We start from the raw sequence: 12616 nt of genomic DNA, 5'->3' as shown, positions 1-12616 counted from the left end.
TAAATAATATATATATATATATAATAAACCTATGAGAAAATTTTATTTACTGAAAGCGGGATGAAAAATTATTTAAATGACTTTACGAAATAAGGGTTTGTTGTAGAAGAGTGAAATTTTGGGATGTATGTGTGTTTTAATTACGAATTGTAAAAAATTAAATTAAAGAAATATGTCCAAAAATTTTAAAAAAATCTTAAGGGTGGTCAACCACCCTTATTTAGGGGTATGAGAAGTAGTTGTTGTCCTATTCTCAATCATACTAAATGTGAATAAAAATTGGTCAAACTGGAGGAGAATTGCTGCTTATATGTATATATATATACATATATATTCTTAATAATATCATTATTATTATCTAAAAATTATGTATCAAAGGCAAATTTTGCTTGCATACATTCTTATGCCAAAGTGTTTTGCCAATGTGAAAAATAGTGAAAACACTAACTTTTTCTTTGACTATTCATTTATTTATACCATAAACGGCTGTATGAGACATCGTACCTGGCTTGTTTTTATGAAATTAGCATTTACAATTTTTTTGATCTTCTTCTGAAGTAGAATGAGTAGTTTTTAAAACTAAAACTTTATCTTATGCATAATGTGACATGCTTTTAGGTGTGTAATGCTGAATATGCAAATCCAATGGACTTTACATGGCATGTGGCAAAATGTTCAGGAGCAAACCGATCAATGAATGATAACGATAATGGCGCTTGGACTAGATCTAGAAGTAGGCAAAGCTCAACACCTGGTCCTTCAAGTATTATTAATGAGGTTGATGTTGATTACAATGATAATGTTTCTGTCATGGGCACTGAACAATCAACATCTCTGGTTAGTAATGTTTTTAACTTTATATTGAAACTTGTTGGAAATTAGTTATATTGAAAATTGCTGGAACTTTTCATACTATAATTTAGCATTCGAGAAATAAAAATCAATAATAAATAAATAAATTGATCAATGATTATAACAATTATTTTACATATTTGTTTTGAAACTTATTATTAGTACCATAAATTTATTGAATTAGACAATGAGCGAATTCTACTAACAATTTGTGTGTATCTTTACAAGGAATGAAAACATACATGAAATCTCATAAAAAAATTATGAGATAAAACTTTTTGAAAATTCCAAATTGCTTCAAAATTTTGATATTTTCAAATATTTTGAATATTTTAATATATTCTAAATTTTTGGAAAACAACTATTTGTTCAAAAATGCTGAACCTGCTGTCCCCAAAAACTAATTTTTCTTTGCACCGTCAACATAATCCAAATATTATTTTGAATCATTCTAATGAGATGATCGGTTAATCCATTATGTTTATGGAATAGGTTTAACTGCTCACTAATTATTATAATCTCATCCATATTATTACTCTTTTACTTTTTTTTGTGTTGATGAAGTCTTATCATGAACCATATTATTCAAATGTAATAATACTAATAAAATTTATTTCATTTAGGTAAGAGCAAATGAGCTGTCAGAAATCAGTAAACAAGAATTAGAAAAGTGGATTGAAGAATCAGCAAAGGTTCAAACTGGTAAGAAACAAAAAAGAAAAAATATTACAAGAAGAAGGAGAAGTTCTGCTAGGAGCCATAAACAATACAAAAGTGATGAATGCGATGATGAAGTGGCTAACCTCAATTTGTCCAGTGGTAAATATTTGCAATTGATTGCATTGTATTAATTATGTTTGCATGTTTATGAAGTTTTTTTTGGTTGACAAGAAAGTATAAGTTTAAGTATTTGTTTTTGAAATAATATTTCATAGTTTTTGATATAAATTATCACTAAACTATAAATTAAAATCATATATCATCCATAATATTTTTACATTTTATATAACTAACCGTGGATTTGAAATTACTACAAGTAATGCTCCTTCTTCATTCATTCAGAATGAAGAAAGAATTTATTCAGCGTACAGTCTTACAACAACGATGCACAGAAATCTAGTTTTTTTAACTCAAATTCATAATTAGTTTTAAATGTTTGAATGATTGATATTAACTTTTAGATAGTGCGCAATTCAATCAGTCAATCATATATATATATATATATATATATATATATATATATATATATATTATATAATTTGTGATTATCTGGACTACCGACTGCGACCAATTTCTATGTATGTACATACATACAATTCGAATTTTTGCATGATTGATGCTGCAGTTTAGTATATGTATGTAATGTAAGCTATATATGTACATACATAAGGAAGTTTTAATTTCTTAATAAACCTTATTTTTGTTGATATCTTTGTATGTATTTGTTATTTTTAATAAATACACAACATTATTCTTTATACATTCGATTATTTGGATTTTTGATTATACGTATGCCTATTGACAACAATTTGTCTGGTTATTCGAGGCTTTACTGTATATATATATATATATTTATATTAGGGCGGGTCGATTTGTATGGGTAAAAAGTCGCATAGACGCATTTTCGTATACTAGGGATCAAAATAAGATACTTTGCCAAAGAAGCCATATCTCCAAAATGAGCTCTGATGTTTTTTTAGTCGGTCATAAGCAAGCTGGACTAAACGACTTCTACTGTATATATATATCACCTTGATTACGCAAACTAATATCAGATTACATAACTAATAAATTTAATTTTATATAATTAATGTTGTAGCAAGCAGAACTACTCGATCATCAACGCCGTTTCCTGGCCGAAATTCATCAATGTCAGCTGCAGAAAGCTTTATATCGAATCGAGCAACTACACCTTATTCTCAAATATCAGGCAATAATATGGAGAACTGGGATAGGTTAACATCTGATTTTGAAGATTTTGATGAGGCTGGTTCTGTTGTTTCTGGATTTACTGCTGTTTCTGGGTTTACTGCTGGTTCTAGAAGTATTCATAAGATTTATATATTTTTTTGCTGTTTTAATAAAAATATTTTAGCACTTTTCTTTTTTTAGATTCCACTGATCTGGAAGCTAAATGCAATTTTAATTCTTCTGAATATTCATATGAAGGTAATAAAAGTAAAGAAACTATTTTGACTAACATATCAACTTTATCATCAAGACCACGTACCAGGAATGTTACTAGAGCTCTTAAACAGTTGGAACAAGATTTAAAATCTGAAAATTGTTGGAATTCCAATTGTAGCAGAACTACTGTAAGTCAAAGTCGAGCAGATTTTAGTCAGAGAAGAAATCACTTAAGTCATAGAAGAAATAGTTATGCAAAGAGAAGGAACAGTGTTAGTCGAATGGGTACACCAAACTCTTATAGTCAAATGAGTACCAGTCGCAGCACAAGCCGAAGTAGCAATAATTATAGAAAACTATATAGAAGATCATAAGGTCACAAAATGATGGTGAGTATGAAAGAATGCATTTAGTTTGAAATTGCAATATTTTATATAAATTATATTTTGCTTTGACACCCAAATGATGCACAAGGAATAAGAAATGCAATTAATGAATTAAATTTTGTAGGATTTAATGCCCTAATATATGAGTGTATGGAAATTAGCTGCTCTGGTAAATTTAATAACTTAGATGATCTCATGGAGCATGAAGAGAAAGAACACTTATTACTAAAACTGTTTTATTGTGAGGAATGCTCAATGAGATTTACTTGCAAGTATGTTTCAAGTTTCTTTATTAATATATAATTAAAATTAATTATACTAGACATACTTTATTTTAAATGAAATATTTATCTTTGCCCTTATCCATTCAAATTTGAGGGCTTTATATCTTATTGTTGACTATTTTTTTATATTGAACATTTTAATGAATATTGTTTTTGTTATTTTTCTGATACTCCGATTTCATTACCCTTTACAAATAGAAAAGTCAAAATTTGTTTATAATCAATTTATAATTTTTACTACAATAATTGATGATTAACAGTTGTCTGTAAAATATATGATTGTGATTTAGGTATTAATGTAATAAAAACATGTTTTTTTTTTTAGAAAATATTTAGATTGTCACTTGATGACTCACATTTCTAGTCCAGTTATGTGCATTTGTTGTGACAATAATATAGACTATGTTGATGATCAAAAAGCACATTTTGAGCTGCACTGCAGAATATCAACGCCTTGCAGAAGGGAAAATTGCTGGAAAAGGTTTATAGTACCACTAGATTTCATGAAGCGTAGAAATGATTTACATCAACGTCACATCACTAATGAAGAAGAGAAAGCTTTTGTCAGGCATTGCATGAAACAGAGAGCCGTGGAAGAAGGTTTAGAATATATGAATAATAAAATTGCAAAGCGTAAAGTAAGAAGAACATCTTCTGAATCAAGTGTTGACATGGAATGCTACAGAACATTCACACAACTTCTGAAGGATATGCACGATGCAGGAACACATTTGAATTTGACAAAGGTATGATTATGATTATATATAGCAATTATAAGTATCGTAATTAAAATTAACTATATATAGATATATAGTTAATTATATATATATATATATATATACATATATATATATATATATATATATATATATATATATATATATAGGATAGATAGATACCTTATTTAAATTCAATATTTACAATTAAAGTCAATACACCTTTTATTTTTATCTCAATATTATAATATAACTAAAAGAATATCAATGGTATTCATGAAAAATAAAGTGATATATATATACAGTGTACAACATACAGCGTAATGCAAAACAGCGCTAAATTGGTCAGATATTAAATTCAAAATGTATGTTTTTTTTTAAATAAAAATAAAAACTAATTATTTCTTAAAGCCCAAATCAATACCACATCATTTTTTGCAAAATAAAAACAAAATATAAATAACAACACAAAAATTTAATTCTATCTCGGACTGAAATTAAACTTGCCTCGGATGAGCTACATCTTGTTTATTTAATTCCTAAAAATATTTTATGTGCTGTTAATATGTATAAGTTAATCTAAGAATTTCAATCAATGATGACGTAGAATTTTACGTCGAAACGTAAGGAAAATATATATATATATATATATATATATATATATATATAATAGAGATGGGTTTATCATATCCGAAGCCGGATCAAATCGGATTTGACTCCGCTTCAGGGAGGAGTTATATCCGCTTAACAACTCCACGACTCCGACAACTTTGAAACATAATACTTGAAACAAATGTGTATATATAGTGCGTTGTTTATGCATCTAAGGATTTGTCAAATCCCATTTAATTTATTGAAATGAAAAATTATGAATAAAATAAAATTAAAAAATATCAATATAATAATTTTTCTAAAATATTCACAAATAAATGACGAGTTGTAAAATTTTTCACTCAATGACTCGAATTTTAACAGTGTTGACCAAAGTAAAAACGCAAAACTTTAATTAATATCAAAAACTTTAATTATTTTCTTTTGATGAGAATTTTATATAAAAATAATGTAGTAAACTTAGTAAACAATGACTCGAATTTTAACAGTGTTGACCAAAGTAAAAACGCAAAACTTCTTTTGATGAGAATTTTATATAAAAATAGTGTAGTAAAATTTGTAATAAAAGCAAAACATTTATTATAAAATATTTTCATCAGATAATAATACTTCTGCTTTCTAATTTTTCTTCTGCTATTTCCATTCGAGGAAATAGCAGAGGATTATTATATCGGGTAGTTTGATTAGCATATTATTACTTTTACACAAATATATAATTGTGTAAAAGCAAAAATTTAATACTATATATTTTTTGCTGCTTAAATACTATTGACGTCATTAAATTTAGATATATTTTGCACTCTAAAGTGTTGCTATGGAAAAAAACAGATTAAATGTATTTTGTTTCGTGTGTTTTTGGGTATGTATATTCCTGATTGCCGTCATTCACGGCCAAAGATTGTCGTAGTTAGAAATTTGACCCCTTACTATTCAATAAATTATATATTTGAGCTATTCACACTTGAACACAATTTCATTGTTCTGTATCTTTGAAGTAATATTTTTGTATTTTCTGAAAAAAAAAAACCTATACCTAAAAGGTCATAAAACTGCCTGTGCGACGAGAAAAAAAAACACTTCTTTTGACCCAAATCTTTGTATTAGTAAAAAATCTCAAGCAAATATCGGCACATGTTAACAGAGATAGTACCAGTTTAGGAAAGTCGGATATGACAAATCCGGTGAGACAACTCCACTCGGATTCACTCCGAGGAGGAGTTGTATCGGAGTGATAACTCCGGAGTGAGTTACCCATCTCTAATATACGAGGTCTGTTCAAAAAGTACCCGGAATTTTCGTTTTTTCAAAAAAATATTTATTTATTCGTCTACATTAATGTGGTCCCCTTCAAAGTAGTCCCCCCCAGATATAATATACTTATGCCAGCGTTTTTTCCAATTTTCGAAGCACCCTTGATATTCACTTTTTGATATGTCCTTGAGCACTCTCACGATTTTCTTCAATCGAGGAAAACCGCCGTCCTTTCATGGGTCTCTTCAACTTTGGGAATAGGAAAAAGTCACACGGAGCCATATCTGGTGAATTTTTGCACTTTGCAACACTTTATTTCATTTTTTACGCAAAATTTAATACAAATTCTTTGACTTTTCAATTCTTCCATTGTAAAAATCGCCGAGCTCAGAAAAACACGTCGAACCTTAGCCACTACCACAGACTACCACAGACAAAGTAAACAGTGAATATAGCTGAAAATTTCATCATACTTTAGGGGCATGTATACCAACACAATAAAAAAAAAATTTTGACAATCAGACACTCCAGACCCGCGAAATTTAATTATTAGTAATTCCGGGTACTTTTTGAACACACCTCGTATAATATGTAATATAATAATATAATAACATAAATAATCTTAATGGGTGTGAATTGTTGTATCTGATAAACAAAAATAATGTAATATTTAATATTAATTAATTGAAATTTCTGTGTTAGTTGATATTAATTGTCAATTATTTTGAAATGATTCGACGACTTGTATCTCTAAAATGTCTTATGACGTCGCTCGTAAGCCGGGGTGCCACTGTATATATATATATATAATATATATATATATATATATATATATATATATATATATATATATATATTTTCTATCCTAAACTCCGAAGAGTAAATACATAGTTTCGACAACTTGTCAAGATATCATGATTATTAGTGTGTTTTACCATTTGCGATGTTTGTGTTAAAAAATATATATCTTATCAATGTGCACATACTCATACCATGGATTAATAATGGTTTCATATGCTATATTAGGATACAAAATTTTAACTTGATTACCACTGAATGATGGCTAAGATGCTAGCCGAAACGTATGGATTTTAAATAAATAAATTTAAAAAAAAAACTCATACTATTTTTATTGATGTTACGCCCGAATATTAAACTCAAATTAAAGATATATATATATATATATATATATATATATATAATAAATGGTAGTCTGCCCGAAGACAGGTCCATGGTTCGAGAACCACCACAAATAAACGATTTGCTTACCTTTCATCCCATTACCACTATTCCCTCTTCCCTTTTGTTATTTCATGTATTTTCTTTTATAAACTTCTACTTCCATGTTTCTTGATTCTGTGCTTCGGCTTTCAGTTCTCCGTGTTTTCTCTTCTCGCGTAAGTCGTCAATCGTTTGCATTCTTCTTCTTTCCATTCTTTTTGTTCCTTCTATTTAGTCGTGCGGGAGGCACTCTTTTTGCAAAGTTTTCTTTTCTTCTCAGAATTGTGCTCAGTAGAGTCTTTTCTTTGCCCACTCTCCTCAGGACTTCTTTATCTTCTCCATTCGCCTCCAGCACCACATTTCAAAACTCTCGAGGTAATTCTTATTCGCCTTTCTTAGAGTCGATGTTTCCGATCCGTACGAAGCTATGCTCAAGACGCAGCACTTTATTAGTCTCTTCCGCAATTCGAGACTTAGTTTGCTCGTAAGTAGCATTCTCTTTTTTGTGAATGCCGCCTTGGCGCTTGCGATCCTTGTCCTGATCTTTTTCAGTATGCTTCCCAGGTATTTGAATGATCCACGTGTTCCAATTTTCGATTTTCTGTCGTTATTCTTTTTGTGATTCTCATCACTTTCAACCGGTCTATATTGTTCTCCATTCCGTATCTTCTATCCACTTCGACGATTCTGCTCATCATCTTTTGCAGTTTGGTTTGGTTTTTCGATATCACTACTAGATCATCAGCGTACTTTATGGTGGTAATTCTTCTACCACCAATCGAAAAATCTCCTGCGCCTTCAAGTGCCTCGTTCGGTGACATACAGCATCCTTGCTATTATTTTTTTATTTACTGTCGACGTTTCGGAACTATTTACATTCCATCTTTAGGACACGTGTCGAGAAACGTGATCTTGAAAAAAAACGAAACGTATGGATTTTTAATAAATTTCTAAAAACTCTCATAATATTCATATTGATGTAACGTTCTTTAAACTCAAATATATATATATATATATATATATATATATACGCTCTTTTTCACTTACTTAATGATGATGTTACAAGTAACAAACGTTTTTAGTTCATGTCAATTAACTAGATTATTATTAACTTCCGAAACAAGAAATGTTGTTTGGCGAGAGTGCCAGGTTCTGATGAACGTACTAAAATATCATAGAAATCAAATTAAATACGGATTAATCAGCGCTTATAGAATAATAATGCGTGTATGTATTAGGCATGTGCTTGTTTTTCAATAATATGTAATTAATAAATTCGTTCAAAATTGAATAATCTGCAATAGATTCTCTCAGATGTACTTATAAATGGCTCATAAATTAATATTTTGATATCTGATTGACTAAGTTGATAATTTAAAATATTGCTAGGTTAATTAATGGTAAAATGCCACTTCAACTGGTTTTATTATTTTTATTAGACAATACATTTTACAACTGTCTGAAACGTATAAGAAATACTTTTGTTATAAAAGTAAAGGTTGTAAAAAAGCCGACGGTCTTATCCCTTGATTAAAGATTAACATACTATGTACATGCTATTCAATGTAAATATATAAAATTAAGTAAATACCATTCAAACATTTTACAAATAAGTAGTTTGATAATAAATGGCCCAAGATCAATTGACCCAATTGTGAATTTTTTTCACAAATGTTGACACCACACAAGAGACAAACAGTATTTAATAGTATCAAGCATTCATATTTACATAATTAATATTTGTTCTGCTTGCAATATAATAATACAATAATTATGTATAAGTTATTATATCATTTGCAGTTAATGCAAAACTATTTTGTATTGGTATTTTGCCTTGAGGCAAGTTACATGAACTTCCCAATATGTGTAAGTAATCGATTTAATCAATAAAAAAAATAATAATCATTAAAAAATAGAGAAATAATAAATGAATTAATTAATTAATGAATAAAAGTATTCCGAGTGGACTTATTACACATAATTAAAAACGAACGAACACGATTTCTAAAAGCAAATTTTCAAAAATCAACTATTTTTATAATTGAACCAGTTTCCGTAGGACTATTGTTATACCAAGTACATCGTCTAACAAACGTACAAAAATACTCTTTTCTCAAACTTTGATGAATTTTAAATATTAAACTACTCGTCGTAAGGCCGTAACATTTTATTAAGTTCTATAAGACCATGATATATAATAGCGCCAAAAAAGTTCCATAAAAATTGGTTTATTTTTTTTTTCATCAGTTAATAACAAGAAAACGGTTTGGTAGATTTTTACCAAAAACTAATCAGTATCATATCCAACCAATATCTTTCGAAGAGTTTTTGATTTTTTAAAATCGATTCGGTAGTATGAGTTTAAATGTGGACGAAAAGTTTAACGCTTTTGTTCAAATTACAAAGAAACGGCTTGGCAGATCGACGCACAAAACTGGCAAACGATAGTCCTCATTAAGATACATTAAATGGCTTTTAAATTTCTGAAATCTGTTCGGGCGTTTTTGAACAAACGTCGATGAAAAGTCTAATTTTGACAAATGCCAAAAAACGAAGGTAATTTTTGTAAATTTTGTCGATTACGGCAAAAAAGCTGTTTACATACACACACACAGCATTTCCAAATTTGATGTCATTCGATTCAGAATGGCTTGAAACGTCGAGAAAACATAAAATTAGCGAATCGAATTTTTTCATGAAAACATAAACTTCTTCTTCGGTAAGTTAATGATTAATAATAAAAATTAATTACTTTTTATATTTTTATAGACACTACGTTCTGATTATTATCCAGATGTCACAAATAAAACTATGACAATGCCAATATCTTCTCAAGAATTAACCGGAGATAACACTCAAGGCAGTATAAATGATCTAGGACTAGGTGGAGTTTGTGATACTATCATGAACGGTGATTTGGATGTTTATCATTTAAAAGTCATACCAACGCCTAGTGAGGCATCAGGGAATGAAGTCTCGAGTTCAGCTGGTGAACCAACGGAATCAGAAGTGGACCAAATGTCTTCAATAACTTCACCACATAGGAGGAAAAAAAGAAAAATTAAAATCAATTTATCAGCTAAAAGGAGTCGTAGTAAACATGTGGTTCATTTAGAATATCATGAAAGAGACTTATCACATTTTAGATTACCTAGCTATTCAGATATAAAAAGTTCTGATTCGGAAATAAATGACAATTTAACAAATGATGATCAAGCTAAGCCCTGGAGAATTTGTTTGTAAGTACTGCTCTCTTTTGTGTAATTAATATTATGTGTGTAATTTTATTAACTTGTTTGTTTGGTTAGATTTGTGAGGGAATTTTGGTATTACATAATATACTAAACAACAATACTAGTTCACTGCATATAAAATTTTAATTTAAATTTACTTAATTTTTATATATTGAAGGGTTATGCTTTATATGATATTATTTATATCAGACACAAATCATTTTAGGCGTTTTTTTTTTCAATTAAATTGGCCATCTTCATATTTTTTTTATCTTAAGTTTTGTCAATCAGTTTCATATTTTAGACAATGTTAGTCGTTTTAACTTATAATAGGTTTTTATACTTGCATTTACATGAATCTAAATAACTATAAACTAATTGATAGCATAAATTGTATATTCGTGGTGAGTATACAATTTTAAATTGATTCAGAAGGTAATTGGGAATTATATTGAAATGATGCAATTATTATTTAAATTATTTAGGTAAATTTTTCCTTTTTATAAGATTTTACTTTTCTACTACATATATCAACTGTGGAGTTGATGGGCTTAGATCTGTGATAATTAGTAGTACTATGAGAGTTGAAAAAAATATTTCAATTGCTATATATAGCGATTGGCAATATGACTTCTTTCTTATAACATGCTCATTTACCACTGTTGATTGTATTCAATTATAGTCTTATGGAATTAAGAAATTTTATTAGTAATGATAATTTAAGTACATTTGTTTTAAATTTATTTTAAGTTTCAATAAATTATTATATTGTCGCTTTAGTTCTATTTTATAAGTGTTTTATTATTTAACATTGAATTAGATTATTTGCTAAATGTTTTGAAATTACAAAATTCTAACTTGATGAGATAAGATTATAGAATAAACGAAATTTATATTTTAAGAAATTACTTTAAATTATAATTTTTTAAATAAATATTAATGTAGTAATTAATGTATATGTTTGTGTTTGAGCTTTAATTACTTGAAATTATTAATAAATATCAGAACTTTACGATGATTCAAATTTGTCAACAGTACTTTGATTTATGCTTTAAAATTTTAGTTTTCATTAACAGTTCTAGACCTAGACCTATTTCTTGTATGACCTTTGTATGAGATACTTCAACTCAATAACTAAAGTTTACTTTTACAGCCAAATTTGAACCTTTTTTGAAAATGTTTTAATAATCAAAATATGTACTTTGGTTGAAGGGTATATTTAGCAACTGGAGTAAAATTATGTGGTAGTAGAAAAATGTGTAAATTAATTAATGAGTTTAATCTGTTTTGTTTGAAAATTATCAATTTTGAATTATGTTAAGGTGGGCCACACCTAATGAACGAACACGAACGAACATGAATGTACGTACCAGAACGAACGGCAACAGCATAATGTGGACGCCACAACGATCACGAACAAACATGGCGAGCAATGTTCCGCAACTTGTCGGTTTATCAAAGTGAATTGTTCGTTCATGTTGGTACTCGTATTTGCAGTGTGGACGTCTCAACGAACGCAAACAAACATTTTTGTTTTAATCTTCACTTGTGATTGTTGTGTACAGTTTGAAAATTTTGAATAAATTATGGAATTATCAAATGACGTAATTTTATCATTCATAAATGAAATAGAAAAGTTTCCTATATTATGGGATACTAAAGACCCTTTTTATAAAATTATTAGAAAAAAACATGCTTGGGAAAGTGTAGGCAAAACGTTTGGGACGTCAGAAGCTGCAGTAAAGAAGAAATGGCAGTCTTTACAAGTAAATATTAAACTGTACCGGCTTGTACTTTTAAATAAAGATGTTATCCACCAACGTCGCTTTCTTGCTTGTTTCATATTTTTTAGCAATGAATTTAATATAAAAAAAGCACTTCCTACGATAACATTATACTTTCTCAAGTCTGTTTGTACATGTCTATCACTTTTT

At 28.6% G+C, this 12616-nt stretch overlaps 2 protein-coding genes across 2 annotated transcripts in view; both read left to right on the top strand.

The window, feature by feature from the left end:
• Positions 1–3353, top strand: part of LOC113385586 — a 7355-nt gene extending 4002 nt beyond the window's left edge. Inside the window, exons 2-5 of the mRNA XM_026623435.1 lie at positions 619–837; positions 1476–1671; positions 2672–2896; positions 2965–3353. Coding sequence (XP_026479220.1) covers positions 619–837; positions 1476–1671; positions 2672–2896; positions 2965–3353 — 1029 coding nt within the window. The remainder of the gene's footprint in view (positions 1–618; positions 838–1475; positions 1672–2671; positions 2897–2964) is intronic.
• A 162-nt stretch (positions 3354–3515) lies between these two features.
• LOC113385584 lies at positions 3516–10692 on the top strand. The gene is made up of 3 exons (XM_026623434.1): positions 3516–3637; positions 3975–4395; positions 10219–10692. The coding sequence occupies exons 1-3, from the start codon at positions 3516–3518 to the stop codon at positions 10690–10692; spliced, it is 1017 nt and encodes a 338-aa protein (XP_026479219.1).
• The last annotated feature ends 1924 nt before the right edge of the window (positions 10693–12616 follow it).

The sequence above is a fragment of the Ctenocephalides felis genome, unplaced genomic scaffold, assembly GCF_003426905.1.
Source record: "Ctenocephalides felis isolate EL2017-DRISC unplaced genomic scaffold, ASM342690v1 CF-g0.4_SCAFFOLD_03571, whole genome shotgun sequence".
Lineage (NCBI taxonomy): Eukaryota > Metazoa > Arthropoda > Insecta > Siphonaptera > Pulicidae > Ctenocephalides > Ctenocephalides felis.
Note: the sequence above shows the minus strand (reverse complement) of the source record. Positions and strands in the feature narration are given on the sequence as shown.

Coding starts and splice junctions, on each gene's coding strand:
- LOC113385584 (XM_026623434.1), top strand. CDS start 3,516: ATGGAAATTAGCTGCTCTGGTAAATTTAATAACTTAGATGATCTCATG. Junction 3,638..3,974: donor TCAATGAGATTTACTTGCAA/GTATGTTTCAAG, acceptor TTTTTTTTTTAG/AAAATATTTAGATTGTCACT. Junction 4,396..10,218: donor CACATTTGAATTTGACAAAG/GTATGATTATGA, acceptor ATATTTTTATAG/ACACTACGTTCTGATTATTA.